The sequence below is a fragment of the Tachysurus vachellii genome, chromosome 19, assembly GCF_030014155.1.
Source record: "Tachysurus vachellii isolate PV-2020 chromosome 19, HZAU_Pvac_v1, whole genome shotgun sequence".
In the NCBI taxonomy this organism is placed as follows: domain Eukaryota; kingdom Metazoa; phylum Chordata; class Actinopteri; order Siluriformes; family Bagridae; genus Tachysurus; species Tachysurus vachellii.
The window spans coordinates 7,274,340-7,295,420 of NC_083478.1; the positions used below are offsets into that span (position 1 = coordinate 7,274,340).

The window sequence follows — 21,081 nt, forward strand, 5'->3', positions numbered from 1 at the left end:
TAAATTGGCACAGTAGGGTAGAATATATAGAATATAGTTATATATAGAATATTTGTGTGTGTGTGTGTGTGTGTGTATATATGCAAAACCAAAAGCCCTCAACCTGTCCAGCACAGAAGCAGCTACGTTCATGAGTAAGTGTGTGACACATGTTCCTCCTCCGCACGTTGACCTCACAAGAACGTCAAAAATAACTCAACCTGCTCTGCCAGGGGAGTCTCAGCTCAGACGATCTAAAAAGCACGTGGCAGCCATAACGCAGCGGGAGGAAGAACATGAATGTGGTGCGCATTACAAGCCCGGATGTGTTTGTTTGCATCTGTAACAAATAGAGAACAAGCTTGGGTAGCCCTGAGCCATGTGATGCTTTCAACACAAAGGTAGATATCTCTTTATTCCAATACTCCCCTTCTCAGTTGACACGCCGTGCATAGTAAAACAAACGTGTAGTGTGGCGACTAACAAAGCTCAATACCACCCCCCTGTGTTCCAGCACTGGTTCAAACCCAACACACTTTTCCTACTGTCATTGCATTGTTTCCTGATCGCTGATTTTATATTCATAGCTTTGTAATTACAAGGTAATAAGTAAGCCAGTAATACTTGCATGAGTGCTGCTTCATACTAGTATTCTAGTATAAGGTCAATGAGGGAATAACCGGATTCATTGCATTGTCCTTTTGAACTCTTTAAGTTTAACTTTGCTTATGTCAGTAATCAAAAATCACAGCAATAACGGGATATATAGAAATAAGTCTGTGCAATAAAAATACTGGTGTTTTTTTGTTGTTGTTGTTGTTGTTGTTTTTTTTTTATAAAAGTTTTTTTTTTAACACAAGGTCTCCACCCTGTGGCTAGAAAAAAAGACAACCTTCAGCTATTAGTAGTTTTTTAATTATATATATATATATATATATATATATATATATATATATATATATATATATATATATATATATATATATATATAGTCAATTTTCTATTAAATTGAAACAACCACTGACTACGGTTTACTTTCTACCAAAGACAATTGTATCAATCACAATAAAGAGTAGCTGTGATTAGTTTAATCCTTACAGAAGTTCAGCAAGAACATAATGTATACCTACTACACTTGATCTAGACACACACTGAGAGCGAAAATAGCCTAATCATTAACATCACCATCAGTAATCCTCCAACTAATCTAATACCAAAATGACAAGTCTAAGGCCTTTTGTAAGAAATATATCAAATTGCTCTGATCTGCGTTATTCTACAGGGACTACCTACTGATTTCAATCCTAACTTCCTTCTTGACAGCACATGTAAAGTTTTCCAAAATGACATCACATCCAATACATGCAAATCAGTTGTTGGTTTCTTATTTAACATGCTGGCATTAAGAAAAAACTCTAAAGCTGTCCCACAGGTATAGTTTACGTGTATTTTTATTTCAGCTGAGTAGTTCATGCACATGCTGTAGCAACAGAGCAGTACTTTGGAGCACAGAAAGTAGCACATCACTGTGGTTAGAAGTAGATTCTTACAGACAAGCTAAGCTTTTTGAGACATGTCAGCGCCAGACTTGGTGGATAAAAGCAGTGCGATTCAACACAGGCAACTTAGGAACAATTCCTGTGCATCCGGAGAAGCTTGATAAATAAAAGAGAAGTTAGTGGTCGACTACTAAAACGGTGCTGTCAGTAAGTTTGCTCTCTGAACTGAGACGCAGAGAAAAAGCGTTTTTTTTTTACGCTTGTCGGGTTTTTCTTTTTCTTTTTCTTTTTCTTTCAGTCTCCTAATTTTCTCATTCTTTTTTTAATGTAATACACATTGCTGGCTAGCTACCATAGCTGGCTAGGGTAATGATGGAGAAATAACGAGTGTGTCAGGATAAATGCGGAAACCCGAGAAGCATCTCGCGTCGCAAGTTGCGAGCCCCCTCGGACCCGTTGTTTAATGTTTTCACTCCATTCACACTGTTGTCATTAGTAGTAAACAAAAACATTTATAATCCCCGAGCTTTTGCCTCTTACCTTCCGGCTTGTTTTCGGCAGCCATTTCCCCTCCGCGCGCCACATCCTCCTCCTCCTCCTCCTCTTCGCGAGCGTTGGGTACCACCACGCGCGTGCACGTCGAGGACAGCGCGAGGAGGGACCGGCTGAGCGGGAGGCAACTCCAAGCCACTCCACCATTGGCTGTGGGATGATGACTGGCCACGGGATGCTGAAATAGCCGGCGAGCTCAGCGAGAAACGACTTCCCTTTCCAAGTGTCCGCTCGCGATCATTGGGTGATGGAGGGATGTTTAGGCGCAGCTTCCACGCCTCGGAGAGACAGACAGCCAATACGCGATGAGCTCGTGCCTGAACCGTGCACCGTCAGAGGAGTGCGTAAGACTAAACGGGCACAGGAGGCTTCTTTTGAAACTATAAAATGTGCAAGGGAGATTTCTGTAGAGAATTCCTCTTAGTAAGTTTAAGATAAACGTGTGCATAGGGTGGCAAAAAGGACAAGGCAAAGGGGTTGCACCATCGATGTCCAAATACAGACTCTTTAATTAACCTAGATGTGCTTTATTTTAAAAGGCAATGTCAACCCCGAAACACATACGTTTAGATTGAAGTATTTGAAATGTGTCTTATCAAATCTACTGTTAATTTGATGCTTGATGCTGCTGCGTTTTTATTATTCCTGTGAGAAGCTGGCGTTTGGGTGCCAAGATGATGGCACCTAAGGTGGCATTTGTATGAAAGTTTAAGCTTTGCTATAATATCTAATGGTAGTTCTAATGGCAGTTGCTGAATTACATGAGTAGATGTTTAAGAAATACACTATTCAGGACTATAAATAAAAGTGAGATGCAAGCCGTTTTCTACAATGACCACAGATTTGTCACAAAGAAAAAGACAGATTTTGTTTTTTTTTACTGGAGAATCCATAAATGTGTACTGAAAAAAACAACATCTTAAAGGTTTATATTACAGCACTGTTTGTTCTGTGGTAGAATCTGGAGCTGTTGGTATTGAATACATATGATGAACAGCAGCGCTGACATTAGCGCTGACTGTGATTCAAATCACAGACATAGTTTAATGGGTTTCTAGTATGTTCTATAATAACAGCTTATTTCAGGGCAATTCATATTCATATGGTTCACAGTCGACATAATCAAAGTCTCAGACATTTCAAAAATATGTTATTTATCAAAGAAAATGGTGAAGTTTTATGCAGCAGGACATTTATTGAAGGAGACTCTAGTATCAGCACATTGCATTGTTGGTAGGTTTTTCCCCACAGAAAGCTTTCTGAACAGACAGGTTTACACTATACAGTTTCTCTGTGAGGTGCCATGCTGTTTTTTGTTCTATTAATTTAGGGAGAAAGAAAAATGAAAGACTGCTGAAGGAGCAGTAGTTTATAACTGATATAATGCAACTATTAACTGGAACTAACTTGTTTTGCAGAGGTTCCACAACATTAAATGTAACTATAAATGTTTAAATTGAACAATGTGTCATTTGTTATTAAATGAACTAGTAACAATTGGTAATAATATACCACATCACTGTGCTATAGCAATAATAAAGTGTTTTTGGGTGTGCTGTTATAGGAACATAATCCACTTTGCATCAGGCCATATCAAACAACCCTGTCCAAAAAGATTCATAAAAGTGTATGCATTATTTTTATTATTATTGTTTTATTATTCCCCAAACAGCTTACATTAAACATCCATTATGGGTAAGATTTGAGTACAATAGGTTTTTAATGTAGGAACATTTTGGAAATGCATGTGAATAGTAATCAAGTAAGCTACAAAATGATGTAGATAGAGATTAGGTTAAGAAAATGCTGTGCTCTTTTAAAGTGTTCCTTTAAAGACATTTTAATTAAATTTACTGTGATTAGGAACTTTGCCCGATTATCTATTAATGAGGTAAATGATTTTCAGTAATGAGGTAGGCTTGTGTGAATTACGTAGTCGGTATATGGTTAATGGATAAAAAAGAGAACAGAATAGAACTAGCTATCACACAGAGGTGGTGCTGAAGGGACAGCTCCAGAGAGAGCAAGACTCATACAGAGAGTGCAGGAGGCTTTAAACACTACCAACTGGTCCTTATTAAAAACCTAATTCAAATAAAAATGGAAGTGAGTGTCTCTTAAGATTCCTCTCAAAATTGAGATTACATATAGTGTAGGTCAGCATAGAGTGGTCAAACGTATGTGGTTCATAGTGTTACAAAATTCAGAAGCCCACAATTGTTTACACGGTCTTTGTATACAGAAGCATTAAAATTTCCTTTCACCAACCCACATTTCATCATGAAGTTGGTGTGAAAGAACAGCTTAAATAAATTGTAATTCTTACTGTGCACTAGGCCTTTTCTCCCTACATCACCTCCAGATTTCACTAATGTGGCTGAATGAGCACAGATCCCCACATCCAGGCTTCAAAATTTTGTGAAAATCCTTTTCAGAATAGTGGAAGGTACAATACCAGGAAACAGGGACAGGCAATGTATTAAAGTCCATGGTTTGAAATAGATACATATGGTCACGTGTCTGCATGCTTTTGGCCATATAGTGTTACTAAACCTGAGAGTGACTTTTGGGCATTTTAATAATAATAATAATAATAATAATAATAATAATAATAATAATAATAATAATAATATTGCTGTTGTGATGATGATGATGATGATGATGATGATGATGATGATGATGATGAATATCTTTTAGGTCAATCCACTTTTACTTTCTTTAGTTACATTATCTGATTTGTCTGAGAAACGTTGTTAATGCATTCGTGAATATGTAAGTGGCTCGACACAACTGAGAGATTAATGAACATTCTTTAATTGCAGCAAGCTCATAGATAATGAATTAAATGTTTCTTTGCCCGCAGCAAAAAACAGACCGTGAAATGCCATCATTAAAATATGATCCTTATTGCTTGCATTCGATTGATAACATAGGAAATGGTAACACTCTCCAAATCCTGACCTTTTCATCGCCGATAGAAAAGTCATGAAGTGGTAAAGTAGCCTAATTGACAAAGTGCAAAGACCTTTGTTTTGTCAGACCTTTGCTTTCTCTGTAGAGACAAAAAACCTTTTCTTGCATAATAAAACTGAGATCAATTAACGATCATGTGGGGTTTAATTCTCATTCAGCAGAATAAATTGGAGTTTTAAAATAGTGTACTTAGGCTTGTAGCTGCATAGATTAATTCTGTTTACTTTTTGTAAGTACGAAATGTTCACTGGTAATTAACTACGCCTGTGTGTTCATTCATTTGCATTGGGTTTATTCTTGCAATAGTTTGTTTATGAAGCTAATAAATCTTGTCAGTGTGCGTGTCATAATTAGTGAAAGTATAATTTCAGATTAAAGATGCCTATGCCTACCAATAACAAAGAATATCCTAATGTGCAATAGAGTAGGCGTTCAAAATAGGCTTTTAGACTTTGTAGATCTCCAGGGGTAAGAATTGGTACATAAAGAAATATCAAACTGTGCAATCTGAGTTAATAATAAATCCTTTCCATTTAGGAATAATTACTGTGTCGATTATATAAAGTGCAAATAAATTTAGAGCATAGTTTAATAAGCATTATATTATATTTAACCAATGTAGAGAGCAGTAACTTCTTAAAAACAATCTATGCAGCATGTTATATGCTCAGCAAGGAAGGAGGAAAAAAAGGTTCACCTCCGCGCCTGAAGGGGCGATAACGTTTCCAGATCCGTATGAAAACGGACGCAGGTTGGGATGAAAGGTTGTAAACATGGCGGCGGCCTTGGAGGAGGATGAGATTGACAATGATGATTACTATTCGCTATTAAACGTGAGGAGAGAGGTATGGGATCCACGTTATTTAGTTGTGAATGTATAGTTCGAGTTATATGTGGTAATATTTGACAGAAAGATAAAGCAAATGAAGATTTAGAGTGAATTGAGTTAACGCGTTAGCACTGTGACCCTTTGCTTATCATTGCACATTGCAGCAAGACACTGTTTATTCATATCAAATTTAAATTCTGTTGATTTCTTTTTTTTACCGTATAAATGTGTGACTTCGGAAATGTTCGTACCCTTTACATAAATCTCCTACATGCTTTGTATTAAAGTTGTTACACAAAGTTATTCTAACACCCAAAGCTAGCGTGCTATGAAGCTAGCACTGAGCACATTGAGTTTCAATATGACAGGCGACTGGCGTTATTTTCTAGATGCAGGGCTCTCAGGTTTTGAAGACAGGCAAGAGTGACATTTTAAATATGTCTAGCCCCTAAAAAAGAGAGAGAAAATTGATCAGAATCACGTTTACTGGCCATTTATGACATAAAAAATTTCAAAACTTAATATTTGAATAAAAACAAAACATTAAATGATACAGTTTAGTGCTGTTGGTTAGTAGCCTTATTTTTTGAGATTTAATTTATGATAAATTCATTATTTTATAAAGTGTCATAAAGCCGGGGTCCCCTGCACCATCTCAGGGCCCCCAGTTTGAGAACTACTGTTCTAGACTACTTGTCCTGAGCAGGTGTTGTCAGTGACCCGGGGCCCCCTGGCACCATCTCAGGGCCCCCAGTTTGAGAACCACTGGCCTAGACTACTTGTTCTGAGCAGGTGTTGTCAGTGAACAGGCTGTAAAACTGTTGGCTAAGTTACAGACACTCATGAAAAACTGATGCTGATTATCTGGGAAACATCTCTAACAGCAGTCAAAATGTCATTGTTTGTGTCAAACAAGTTGTGAATTTGTTGTAACATTAAAACAGGAGATCATGACTTACTCTGTGCTCAAAGTGATGCTCGCAGCTCCAGTGTTTTTCTCTGTGGGTGAATGAGGATGCTGCTGAACAATTCCAGGATATGCTTTTTTTCATTGGTTGTTGCGTTAAATCTTACCCATATACAATAGTGCTATTTTCTGATTGGCTATTGTGTAGCCTCTTTTTTTTGATTGGCTGATAAGTGTCAGTCTCGACTAAGAACTCCAGGGGAGCTCCTTGATTCCTGTCCGGTTCCATAGAGACAGCAGTGCGGACAGATACATTTTGGGTGCTGCGGCATATAAAATATATGATAAATAGTAGGTTTTTCTGCGTGAGAAATACAATGTGTGGCGTGAGAGCGTGACAAAAGACCCAAATGAGTGACTGTCACGCTCAATGCGCGATACTTGACAGCCCTGTAGATGGTTCTTCAATGCAGACTTCACTGAACGAAACGTAATAACATGTTGACTAACGTCGGCTCTGTCATTGACGTCACTAATCAAACTAATCAATAGCGACTGGGTCTCAATTTGTGCTGCTTTCACTTGCTATCGAATTAATCGTTAATGTAAGTTTCTGACATTAAATCATAACTGTTAATAGAGATGGACCAATTCATTACAAATGTTAAATATTAGTCTTATAGCAGCAAAAATAGTTATGACCATTTAACCATTTAACAAAGGAAAGTCATTTTTTTTCTGTATTTTTAAAATTATTTACTTTAATAATCATCAACAATAATAATAATAATAATAATATCATTGTTGCTGTTGTCATGATGGTACATTATCTCTGTCTTATATATGTCTGAGAACTGTTGTTAATGCATTCGTGAATATGTAAGTGTCTCGACACGACTGAGAGATTAATGAACATTGCAAGTCAATACAAGTTAATGAGATTAGGTCATAACTGTTTTAGAAACATTTCACATACACGATTTTATTACTTTTTACTACACAGTACTTCTTACAGTACTTCTTAATGATGTCTGAGACTGGTACAGGAAAAGACATTGGGGTGTATTTATGAATAAATGACTATTCAGTAGTCAGCAAATAGATAACACACAATGGCTAACATTTCTAAAGACTGGTTAACTAAGCTATAGTACTACAGCTAAGAAAGATACAAAAGCAGATCAGCATTGTTAGTTCACTCACATTCACATTCATTCATCTCTAGTAACCGATTGATCCTGTCTAACAACATTTAGACCACAAAGAGCATAAAGGAATGTAGTGTGTTAGAAGTCTGGTTAGATACATGGGAGATAAATCATTAAAAGACTTGAACGTCTTTGTAATAAATTCTAAACTTAACAGGTAGCCAGTGTAGAGATGATAAAATTGGGGTTATATGATCATATTTTCTTGTCCTGGTGAGAACTTTGGCAGCTGCATTTTGGACTAACTGTAGCCTATTTATTAAAGATGCAGGACAACCACCTAGTAATGCATTACAATAGTCCAGTCTAGAGGTCAAGAATGCATGAACTAGCTTCTCAGCATCAGATAACGTTAGGATGTTTCTTAGCTTGGCAATATTTGCAAGGTGGGAAAGACTGTTTTTGTAATATGGGTGATATGATTTTAAAAGTTGCTGTCTAATAAAACAACCAGGTCTTTCACTGTTGAGCTAGTAGTTACAACACATCCCTTAAAATGGAAGTTGAATTGTGAGACCTTCGGTTTAGTTTTTTTTTTCTTTTGGACCGATAAGTAATATTTCTGTCATCAAAATTTAACAACAGAAAATTACAGGTCATCCAATCTTTTATCTCTTTATTGCACTTGGTTTACCTAGACAATTTAGATATTTCATCTGGTTTTGATGATATATATAACGGTATCATCAGCATAACAACGGAAACTAATCGTATGCCTTCTAATGATGTTCCCTAATGGAAGCATGTACATTGAGAAAAGCAGAGGTCCTAAAACTGATCCTTGAGGGACCCCATAATTAAATGGCAGGAAACAGGACGATTCTCAATTAAATTCTAAAAAAAAATGCTATTTATCTGACAGGTAGGATCTAAACCAACTTAAAACCTGTCTCTGAATACCTGTATAATTTTGTAAGCAGTCTAAGAGAATATTGTGTCAAATGCAGCCCTGTGAGAGAAAGTAGAATTTAGTGACATGCAGTCTTGGTCCGAACTTACAAGAAGTAATTTGTAACTTTAACAGTATCTGTGCTATGATGGGGGCCGGAAACCTGACTGAAACTCTTCAAATTTTTTTCTAATATTTTAGACATAAACGGAAGCTTTGAAATGGGTCTGTAATTCGATCATTCATCTAAGGATCTACATTAGGTTTCTTAATGAGGGGCTTAATAACTGCCAATTTGAAGGATTTAGGGATGTGACCTAAAGATAACGAGGAATTAATGATATTAAGAAGACGCTCACCAGCTGTATGTAACATTTCTTTCAGTAATTTAGTTGGAATGGGATCTGACAAACATGTTGATGTAGTAGTAGCTGTAGTAAAAGTTTATCTAGCGCTTGCTGTCCACTTGTAAAGCGCTGTAGTTGTGAGTGTAGAGCTTTAGGTGAGACTGGATCACGAGATGCTGTCACGGGTTGAACACCAACTATTTTGTTCCTGATATTTTAAATTTTATCAGTGAAGAATCTCAAAATCCTCACTAATGAACTGTAAAGGAATAGTATTTTCCGATATCAGATGTTTTGCTAATCTAGCCACTGTGCAAAATAAGAACCTTGGATTGTTTTGCTTATTTTCTATGACTTTGCTCAGGTGCTCAGCGCTAGCAGCTTTTAGAGCCTGTCTATAGCTGGATATACTGTCCTTGTATGCAGTTCTAAAAACCTGTTTTGTCTCTAACCTCCTTTAATCGGATGTGGGCAACAGTGTCTAATTTGCTAGTAAAGATAGTGCCTATGCTGTTTAGTCATTACATCTAGATCATTTGTGTTTATGGGTATTGTAAGTGGTCAGACAAACAGTACTATAAGTCTATAACCATGATACATCATGCGTATATTGTACTTTCAGGCCACGCAAGAGGAACTTAAGGCATCGTATCGGCGTCTTTGCATGCTCTATCACCCTGATAAACACAGAGACCCTGAGCTGAAAAGACAGGCCGAGCAGCTTTTTAACCTGGTGCACCAAGCATATGAAGGTGAGATAACAGCGTTTAACACACACAAAAAAAAATATTTAAGCTGTACGGTTCGGCCATTTTTGCTTTCAGCCTATTATTTTATTGCTCTTAATGAAATTTTATTTTACAACCCGAATTCCGGAAGTCTTGGGAGGTTTTTTAAATTTGAATAAAATGAAAACTAAAAGACTTTCAAATCACATTAGCCAATATTTTATTCACAATAGAACATAGATAAGATAATAGGAGAGAGATTTTAGGAGAGATTTTACACTTTTATACACTAAATGAGCTCATTTCAAATGTGATGTCTGCTACATTTCTCAAAAACAGTTGGCAATAAATGACTGAAAAACAAGATATTTTGAAAATATTCATCTGGGAGAACCATCCAGCAACTAAATAAGTTAATTGATATCAGGGCTGTAACATGATTAGCTATAAAAGAGATGTCTTAGGGGCTTTTTACACCTGGTCACTTCATGCGTTTTCTGTGATCCGATGGTAAAAAGACCAGGTCTAAATGCCCTCCAAAACGTTTTCAAGACGGATATAAATCCGATCGTTCAAACCACTTCAGGAGGTGGTCTGGGACGCATTTCAGATGAAACTGTACAGGTGTAAATGAATGTGGTTGTTCAAGCCACATATGTCAGCGCTATACTCCTCCCAAACGGAAGTACGTTACTCGCAAGTGATTCACGAGTCGTGCATTGCGCCAGAAACGGAAATGAGGTCAAATATATTTGCATTTTGGGCGGGAGTAGAAAGATCGGATTGATATCCGATTCGCCAAGATGCATTTATGTGGCCTAATGTAAATGGAACAGTTTTAACAAATCAGATAGCTATCGGATCAGAGAAAACACATGAAGTGACCAGCTGTAAAAAGGCCCTTAGAGAGGCAGAGGCTCTCCAATCTTTGAAAGAGTGTGTAAAAAGATACTTTAAAAACAATGCTCCTCGACGTCATATTGCAAAGGCTTTGCACATCTCATCATCTACAGTGCATAACATCATCAAAAGATACAGAGCAACTGGAGAAATGCCTGTACGTAAGGGACAAGGACGAAGACCTTTATTGGATGCCCGTGGTCTTCGGGCCCTCAGACGACCCTGCATCACTCATCACTCATGATTGTGTCAATGACATTACTAAATGGGCCAGGGATGCTTCCAGAAACCACTGTCGGAAATCACAACCCGCTGTGCCAGAAGTGCCGTCATGTCCTGTGGGCCAAGGCTCATTTAAAATGGACTGTTTCAAAGTGGAAAAGTGTTCTATGGTCAGACGAGTTCAGATTTAACATTCTTGTACGAAATCACGGATGCCATGTCCTTCTAGCTAAAGAGGAGGGAGACCCTCCAGTGTGTTATTAGCATTCAGTTCAAAAGCCAGCATCTCTGATGGTATGGGGGTGAATAAGTGCATACAGTATGGGCAGCTTGCATGTTTTGGAAGGCACTATGAATGCTGAAAGGTGTATATAAAGGTTTTAGAGCAACATATTCTCCCCTGGAGACGACGTCTATTTCAGAGAAGGCCTTGTGCATTTCAGCAGGACAATGTAAAACCACATACTGCAGCTATTAAAACAGCATGGCTTTGTTGTAGAAGAGACCGGGTGCTGAATTGGCCTGTCTGCAGTCCAGATCTTTCACCTATAGAGAACATGTGGTGCATGATTAAACGAAAAATAGGTCAAAAACGACAGCGAACTCTTCAGCAGCTGGAAACCTATTGATATATCAGGCAAGAATGGGACCAAATTCCAACACTAAAACTCCAGAAACTCATAACCTCTATGCCCAGATGTCTTCAAACTGTTTTGAAAAGCAGAGGAGATGCTACACCATGTATACATGCCCGCGTTGAACTATTTCGAGACCTGTAGCAGGCATCGAATTTGAAATGAGCTCATTTAGTGGATAAAAAGGTAGAATTTCTCTGTTTAAACATTCGTTATCTACTGTATGTTCTATTGTGAATAAAATATTGGCTCACGTGATTTGAAAGTCTTCTAGTTTTCATTTTATTCATATTTAAATAACGTCCCAACATTTCTGGGAATTCAAGTTGTATATTGTACCAGAGAGGAGGAACAACATTGCGATTTTACAATATTTTCTCTCCGTGCAGTTCTAAGTGATCCACAATCCAGAGCTATCTATGATATTTATGGGAAGAGAGGGCTGAGCGTGGAAGGATGGGAGGTAAGTCTGGGTTCAAATAGAGCTTGCCTGTAACGATATAATAAGCACAAATAAAGAGAGAATTTAATTTTCTTTTAGGTAGTAGAGAGGAAAAGAACGCCAGCTGAGATCAGGGAAGAGTTTGAGCGCCTTCAGAGAGAGAGGGAGGAGAGAAGGCTTCACCAGAGGACCAATCCTAAGGTTTTATTTCTCTTCTGTTTGAACGTTTCACTTCAAGTCTCAAGGCGTCTGGATTTTACTGATTTATTCATCATCTCTCCGGCAGGGGACAATCAGTGTGGGTGTGGATGCCACAGACCTTTTTGATCACTATGAGGAAGACTATGAAGAACTCTCTGTTGGTGGCTTCCCCAACATTGAGATTAACAAGATGCATATATCTCAGTCCATAGAGGTGTGTGATTTTTCCAGAGGGAATTTGATTATATTTTTGAGTCGATTCCACCTTGTTATATTAATTAGAGATTAAAAAGCGATCAGGCCTAATATCTTCTTCATCAGAGATGTGTAATGAAGAGACACTGACTAATGATGATTTGGTCAGCGTTTGGTTCGGATGTGAAAATTCTTCAGCTTGGGTGACTATGATATGATTGTGATCTCCATTTATTGTCATATTTGTAATATTTTCAGGATGCTTGACACAATTTGAAGACTCGGTCGAAGCTAACGTTTTACATTGACATAAACAACTCGTATTGAAATCCATTATTTCATTTTCCTCAACATTTCATTTCTCCTTCAAGTCCTTACACAATTAAACCGTGCGTTTAACTCAGAATATTGGGGGAAAAAAGGTTTTAACCTTCATTCGTTATTATGATGTTATTCTTATAGTAGCCAAACAGAGGCTATGACTCTCAAAACATTCTTCTCACAATGTTTTCACGTAAATTACGAGGATGCTTTAATCTGCTTTAACTGCAGGTTACGGTTAACAGTCAGAGCAGGTGTGCATTCAAAGTTGAAGTTGACACTGTGTGTAAAATCTGCTTTAATTCACCTTGGATGTCTTTGATGAATCAGAGTCAGCTCCTTTATGTTAGTATGTGCTGTCAGCATTATATGAGATTTGCTTTTTAGACATTTTATCTCACACGCATATGTCTTTTTTTTTTGTCGTTTGGGTTTTTTCCTCTCCTCAAGGCCCCTCTGACAACGTCAGACACGGCCATTCTTTCTGGCTCTCTTTCTACACACAATGGCAACGGCGGTGGAAGCATTAACTTGGCTCTGCGACGGGTGACGTCGGCAAAAGGCTGGGGAGAGGTGTGAACTTTGCTGGCTTGCTATTTTAATACAAACTTATGATGACTGTTATTCCAGGGAATGCAAGACACATTTTGACCTTTATTCTGTTTGTAGGTTGAGTTAGGAGCAGGAGATACACACGGTCCTCTATTTGGGTTGAAGATTTTTCGCAACCTGACACCTCGCTGGTGAGTAATGCATGTCAGCAGTGTAGTGAAGTTCTCTTAAAGAAAAAGAAACTGAAAATAACTATCCTGACACAAAAGAGCTTCAGTCATTTAGATGGTTTATCAACTCAGAGAAATGCTTGTGAAAGTGATGTGACATACAGCTAAGTATGGTGACTCATACTCAGAATTAGTTCTCTGCATTTAACCCATCCAAAGTGCACACACACAGCAGTGAACACACACATACTGTGAACACACACCCGGAGCAGTGGGCAGCCATTTATTCTGCGGCACCCGGGGAGCAGTTGAGGGTTCGGTGCCTTGCTCAAGGGCACCTCAGTCGTGGTATTGCCGGCCCGAGACTCGAACACACAATCTTAGGGTTAGGAGTCAAACTCTCTAACCATTAGGCCGCGATAGTTTTAGTTATGTGTTAGTTTTGATAAACCAGCAACACCACCAGTGTAGAATGTAGAAGGCCAACACATGACAGTGTCTCTTTCAGTGCATATATTACAGGATTTAATAATAAAATCCTGATTTTTTTTTTTTTTTTTTATACGTGGGGACATGGCTAGTTTTCTTCGACCCCTGTTAGATTCTCCATTTGCTGCTTTTTGAAACCAGACTGCATTTATACAAGAGTTGGAGTGAAATGGTGCAGTTAGTTATTTTAGGGTCTTTTATGGACAAGTTCAGAAACTAAAACAATCATTAATTTTTTTAAGGAATGTGCCTCATACAGTGATGCCTCGAGATACGAGTTTAATTCGTTCCGTGACTTTGCTCGTATCTCAAATTGCTCGTATCTCAAAACAATTTTCCCCGTTTAAATGAATTGAAATCCCATTAATCCGTTCCAGCTCACAAAATTCCACTCCAGTTGTTTTGTTTGTGTTTTGAATATGAAAAATGTACAGTACCTGTATTTATGAATGACAAATATTGTATAAAAACATACAGTAATAAAAGAGAATGTTAAAAAAATAAACTGGTTTTACTTTACGGAAGATGCGCACGGAGGTTGAGGGAGGAGTAAACAGGAGGAATTTTGTCTCGTACGTACACTTTCACTTTCGTTCACTTACTCGCTACTGTACACTCTTAATGCTACTTTATACTTAAATGGAACTTAACTAAACTTCACTAAAATTAACGAACTTAAAAATCAAGCATCATGTTAGTTCTTGCAGGCCACGACGTCAAGCGTGCATCAGCTGTTAATCAGCTGTCCACGACGCGCACCAATCCGGTTACGACATCCATATTACCCGACCATTTAAATTCCCATTCATAGAGCCGCTCTAGCGCTTCGCGATTTAAACTCCCTCCTCCAACCCCGACTCCACCATGCCGGAACCTGTGTTCGTTGTACCAGTTTACGTCATAAATCTCCACATATTTCTCTCTCTCTCTCTCTCTCTCTCTCTAATTATTTAATTATTTATTTATCAATTCATTCATTTATTACTTTCCAAAAACGCGTAAGCGAGCATATCTAATACTATGCATGATTAGTGGTTCTGTTATACGGGGGGTCTATTCTATTTTCGCTGCTCTCTCCGCTCAGTCCATGCATGCGGACGGGCGCATGGATTCTTGTCCAGAACAGAACCATACCACCAACACTACTTTTCACACTGTATGCATATCATCTAATAAATTCTCTTTTGACAAAGTGATCCTGACAGAACTGAAATTCTCTGAACTTAGTTGCTACAATTTATGTTTTCTTTGCATTCATTTTGCTTAATTTTCTTCATCGCTTTTCTCGTCACTTGTTTTTGCCTTTTTTGTCACTCTTTCCTCACTAACATCTGCCGGTCGTTTTAATAAAAACCCGTCCGGTCGGCATATCAGATGCGGTGTAGTCGCACAAGTAAAAATTTTTTAACAGATGGTCGGCACCTCACGTAGCCCCTTTGCGACTGTCCATAGGAAATGAATGACTTCCTGTTTATCGGCCGTCGTTTGTCATGTGCAGTGGAAAGGAGGCTTTAACCGAGTGAGACGCTGGAAGCTGAGGCGGGGGAAACAGAGCACACGTTGTTGTTGGGGATCTTTGTTTCGGCGGCGGCGGCTCGGATGCTCGTATCTCAAGAATTTGCTCGTATCTCAAGCCAAAAATTTGGTCGAATCACAGCTCGTATCTCAAAAAATTCGCATGTCAGAGCACTCGTATCTCGAGGCATCACTGTATTTTTAAATACAAAAAGGTTCCCTGAATCTAAAATGTTTGATAACCAAAATGTCTTCTGTTTCTCATTCAACTGTCCAAGACCTATAAACAATCATGATTATTCACTCTTCTACCTTTTTAGTACTACACATGGATGTGTGTGTGTTCGTGTCTTTCAGCTTCATGACTGCTCAATGTGCAATGCAGTTTTCGTCACGTGGTGTACGTCCAGGCATAACCACCGTGCTTGCGCGCCACTTAGACAAAAACACAATGGGCTACCTACAGTGGCGCTGGGGTGCTCAGTCTTCCATGAACACCAGCATTGTGAGAGACACAAAGAGCAGCCACTTCACATTTGCTGTGCAGGTCAGTAACATGATAAAGCTGACTATTGCAGAGTGGCTCCACCGGCAATGCTCTCTTAGAAAGTAGATAATAATAATTTTCAATTATTTTTTTACAGTAGAGGTTTTTTTGTTTGTGATCCAAGTGAAAAAAATCCCAAATCTCTTCCAGTTTCACTGTGTTTTCTTCAACACAATGTCTTACCTGATGTAAATTTAGATTTTAGCAGCAGAAATGCGACTGTATTGTGAAGCATTTTAACATTTAAAGATTTTGCACTCTTGCCTAAACTTAAGAAAAGTGTTCTATTTGAAATAATCTTGCAGTTTTTTTTTCCCCCATGGAAAGAAAATACAATGAATAAATTTCACATACTTTTGTCACTCAATAACATCCAGAGAACTCTGTTTACTTTCACAAATTGAAGATCATGGATTATTTGGTGTGCATTCACAAGCTCTAGTCCCAATTCAGTTCATTTTACTTTCAGATTTTAATACTACAAATGTCAAAAAAGGAGGGCTGAAAACATGTGTGTCATCCTGTTGTATTTCGTTTGACAGTTGGGGATCCCACATACTTTTATTATGATGAGCTACCAGTACAAATTCCAAGATGATGACCAGACCAAGATCAAGGGTTCAGTCAAGTATGTGCTTGAGTAACTATTATGTAGTGGTTCCATTATAGGTAGTTGAATTTGCCTTTGGGTTACTAAACCTACCTTGTTATATGAACAAGAAACGATTTTAAAGTCTTTTTTTCCACACTTTGTGTATAGATCAGGCTTTTTCGGAACAGTGGTGGAGTACGGTGCTGAGACTAAGATCAGTCGACACAGTGTTCTCGGTGCTACAGTCAGTGTTGGAGTGCCACAAGGTGTTTCCCTCAAGATCAAGTATGTAGCTCACGTGTTCTGTTTTTGTTTTTATTCATTTTTGACACCATGTATATAAAACAACTTTTACGTTTCAGGTTGAACAGAGCCAGCCAGACATATTTCTTTCCAATCCATTTGACAGACCAGCTCCTTCCCAGTGCAGTGTTCTACGCCACTGTCGGTCCTCTTGTATTTTACTTGGCGATCCAGCGTCTTGTTATCAAACCTTACATGTGTGCTCAGAAGGAACAGTAAGGAACAGTTTCCCCATTGAAAATCTTCAAAATTGTCAGGAATTTTGGGCTTTGTATTTAATTTACCCGTGACCCTTTTTCTCACTTTAGGGAACTGGAGAAGCATCGGGAGAGTGCCGCATCTGAGATTGCCAAGAAGAAGCAAGAAGCCGAGTCTGCTGTACGTCCACACGGCACTATTATTATACGGCTGATGGTTCTTAACGTAGACTAGTTAATTGCAGTCCTTCTGAGTAGCATGAACAGAAGCAATACATTTAGACTACACAGTTCCAAATTTATCCATTAGTACTACTTTTCTTGGTGATAATTATGACACTTTGAAATGTGGGACAAATTGGAGACACCAATTGGAGGGACAGCGCCATCAGGTGTCTCTGAAAACAATGACACAACCTTTCATTTATGCCTTAAATTCAACACGGTAGCCATTCCATCAGTATAAGAATTGTACTCAACATTTGTCAATTTTAACATTCAAATGTCAAAATTTTCTGGAAATTACGTTCAAGAGTAAAAAAAGGGAGAAAACAAAAAAATAAATAAATAAATAAAATACAAAAATGTAGGATTAATTCAAATTCCAGTGAAAGATTGCAGTACACAACAAACGACAATTTTGAAAATCCTTAAAATTGTCACAAATATAGAGAAACTATGTTAAATTTGTGGTTGCCAAAAATAAAAATATACAACCTGTCTATTGTTCACAATATTGTACTGCTAACGTAAACCTAAAACAATTTTGTGACCGTAATTTCAAAATATTTTTTTAATGGATAAGGTAAAATTTTTGCTTGTGTTCTTGTGTCTCAGGTTCTGCTAATGCAGGAGTCAGTGCGCAGGATCATTGAAGCTGAGGAGTCCAAAATGGGTACGAAATTATGAGTCCATGTGGTTCGTGTCAAAACGCACTTCACAAATCTACAACTCTGAACACAATTGAAATTACAGGCATTTGGTTCACTGGTAAAATATTGAGTTGTCATAGACTACATAATAAAGGTGTTACTACAGTACATGATAAGTCAAGGTAAGTCTTTATGCATTTCTTTTCATTTTTACAATATAAACTATTAAGTAATTTAATCCACGCTGACCCTGACAAGAATATAGCATTTACGGAAAAAAAATAATGCCTCAGATTAATTTGCAACAGATTTTCATTAACTATGTCCTCTTTTTATCTCCCTAGGACTCATCATACTCAACGCTTGGTATGGAAAGTTTGTGACGGACAACAGCAGGAAGCATGAAAGAGCAAGAGTCATTGATGTGACTGTACCTCTACAGTGCCTGGTGAAAGACTCCAAACTCATTCTCACAGAGGCCTCAAAGGTAACACACTCAAACCAGTTAACTAAATATGACCGGATCATCATTAACATGTTTAATATGTAAGCAATAATACATGGCAACATGCTAGAAATTTCTCCATAGTCTCTGTCCAATCAGAATTAAGAATTTAATTCAACAGTGCTGTGGTGTAAAAAAAACATAAAAAATTACATGTATCAAATGATATTGTATTTACCTCAGCTAAAGTGCTTCACTGACATGGTTTGTTGTGGTCAGACTGGCTTACCAGGCTTCTACGACCCCTGTGTGGGAGAAGAAAAGAGCTTGAAGGTGCTGTATCAGTTTCGGGGCGTCATGCACCAGGTTCTGTCTGGTGACACAGAAGCACTCAGGATACCAAAACAATGTAAGTCTCTGCTATTCTTACTTTGCTATATTGCTATATAATTTCAGTTTCTGTCTGTATTTGTCCACTGGTCTCATGTATTTGTCTTTTCCATCTTCTTTCTAGCTCACAGAATTGATAATGACACTTAGGAACATTTATCTACATCGCTGAAAGGGACAACTTGGACTGATGTATGAGAGAAATGGTTGTTATTGTGAACTGGATATTCCATGTGGTCTAAAAGCCATTCACATGCACTACAGCCTTCTTTTTGTGGAGTTTTAATCTTTAAGTAAAAAGGCATGTTTAATGGAGTCCAGTGGAAAATGCATGAAATTGTTGAATCCCCAATTGATAAATCTGTAGCTAAAATCTGAGTAAGAATATGCAAAGTATTTGTTACTTTTCTTGTTATTTTCGCCTCAGGTTTTTTTCCCCAGGCAAATTCCTTTCCCCACAGGAAAACAATGGTAACATATGAATCTCCAGGATCTCAACTGTGCCTGTATTCAGCGCATGCTGCTGTAACAATCCACACAATCCCACTAAAAATACCAATAGGAGTGTCCCAAGCATTGACCTTGATTATCAACATATAAATATTATATAAAACAGAATCTCTCAACAGTTCTATACTTGTTAAAAAATGATATCCAAGCCTCTGTGATACCGGTGCTGGCCAACTGTAATACATTTACCATTCCATTCTAGCTGAAATTTAACTAATCAACAGCTCCCATATGAAACTGTTACATGAATATAAAGCATGGGAACATTAGAATAATTTTTTCCTCTGTGATCAAACAAATTGACACACCACATGCTTTGGCATTCTGTGTCTGGAGAGACTGATTTAAAATGCCACAGAATGTGCACAATAAAATATCAAGTACAGTTCTTGAATATGGTTGGTAAAACTTTTTGTGTGTAAGCTTTCATCATCTTCCCATGCCTTAGTGAATTCTCTAAAAAGTCCTGTTTCTGTGCTATTTGGATTTTTTTTTTTTTTACTTCTTTCACTGCAATCACAAACTTTCAATAACTGACGATGACTTCTGTAGTTGCACAACAACTCTGTTCCACTCTGAAAGAGTCTATCATTAGTAAAATAAACATGTGCCATTGGGCTGGGAGAGATTAATTAAAATCACATCAAAATGGTTTTAAATGGTGTATATTTTTGGGGGGTGGGAGCAATCACTTACTGACTATCTATCTATCTATATACTCACTCACTCACTCACTCATTTTCTACCGCTTATCCGAACTACCTCGGGTCACGGGGTGCCTGTGGCTATCTCAGGCATCAAGGCAGGATACACCCTGGACGGAGTGCCACCCCATCGCAGGGCTATCTATATACAGTGTGTATATGTATATATACATGTTAGCTAGACTTTTATGAGCAAAAAATTTAATCTGAAGGAAAATCCTTTCACCTGATTTTATCCAAAAACAGGTGCCATGTAATTTGTATTTATGTTAACAGTACTTCTCAACCACAGTATAAGCTGCATGTCAGACAAAATGAGAGTGGCCTGTCTGTTGTGTGTTTGATACTATTCCTTTACTCCTTTTTGTTACACTATATGACCAAAGGTTTGTGGACACCTCACGCTCCCGTTCCAAATTTAGTCTCCATGTACCGTTATAATAACCTTCATCTCCTTCTGGTTAGGCTTCTAACTACATTTTTCGATTTTCGATGCTGGTGGGATTTGCTCATTCAGCTACAAGAGGTGATAACAGGTGAGGATGCCTGGGTTGCAGTCAGCATTCCTGTTTAGTGGTGTTGATGTTAATGCTCTTTAACGGACACCCGAACTTCAACACCAGCTTTGGCAAACTGTTTGTATCGACTTTGCTTTAGTTAAAAGATGTTCGACCTATCCTTATGATACAGTCTTGTGGTGTCATTAAGTCTCTTCCTTAAACCTGTTGCTGTCCCAAAAGAAAAAAGTAACAAAAAAGAAAAATTTCTGAATGCAGACAAAATCTTAGGTGAGCTTTAAAAGATCATCAAGGGTGTGTATCATCATGGGTTGTGTTTATGTGAGCATCCCCCAAAACAGCATTCTGCAGAAGGTTTTTATGATTTTAGTGCAATATGAAGGTTTCAAATTGAGTAAACATAACCATGAGCCTATTTAATAATAGCACAATAGCATGTTAGTCAATTTA

General features: G+C 37.9%; 1 protein-coding gene across 1 annotated transcript; it reads left to right on the forward strand.

Annotated features, from left to right (window-relative positions):
- Positions 1 to 5,713: 5,713 nt before the first annotated feature.
- Positions 5,714 to 20,061, forward strand: dnajc11a (DnaJ (Hsp40) homolog, subfamily C, member 11a). Its single transcript, XM_060894363.1, has 16 exons — positions 5,714 to 5,848; positions 9,806 to 9,935; positions 12,058 to 12,131; positions 12,210 to 12,311; positions 12,397 to 12,525; positions 13,278 to 13,400; positions 13,497 to 13,570; positions 15,911 to 16,100; positions 16,643 to 16,728; positions 16,861 to 16,977; positions 17,055 to 17,210; positions 17,304 to 17,373; positions 18,030 to 18,087; positions 18,409 to 18,551; positions 18,789 to 18,918; positions 19,024 to 20,061. The coding sequence occupies exons 1-16, from the start codon at positions 5,777 to 5,779 to the stop codon at positions 19,047 to 19,049; spliced, it is 1,680 nt and encodes a 559-aa protein (XP_060750346.1). The 5' UTR covers positions 5,714 to 5,776; the 3' UTR covers positions 19,050 to 20,061.
- The last annotated feature ends 1,020 nt before the right edge of the window (positions 20,062 to 21,081 follow it).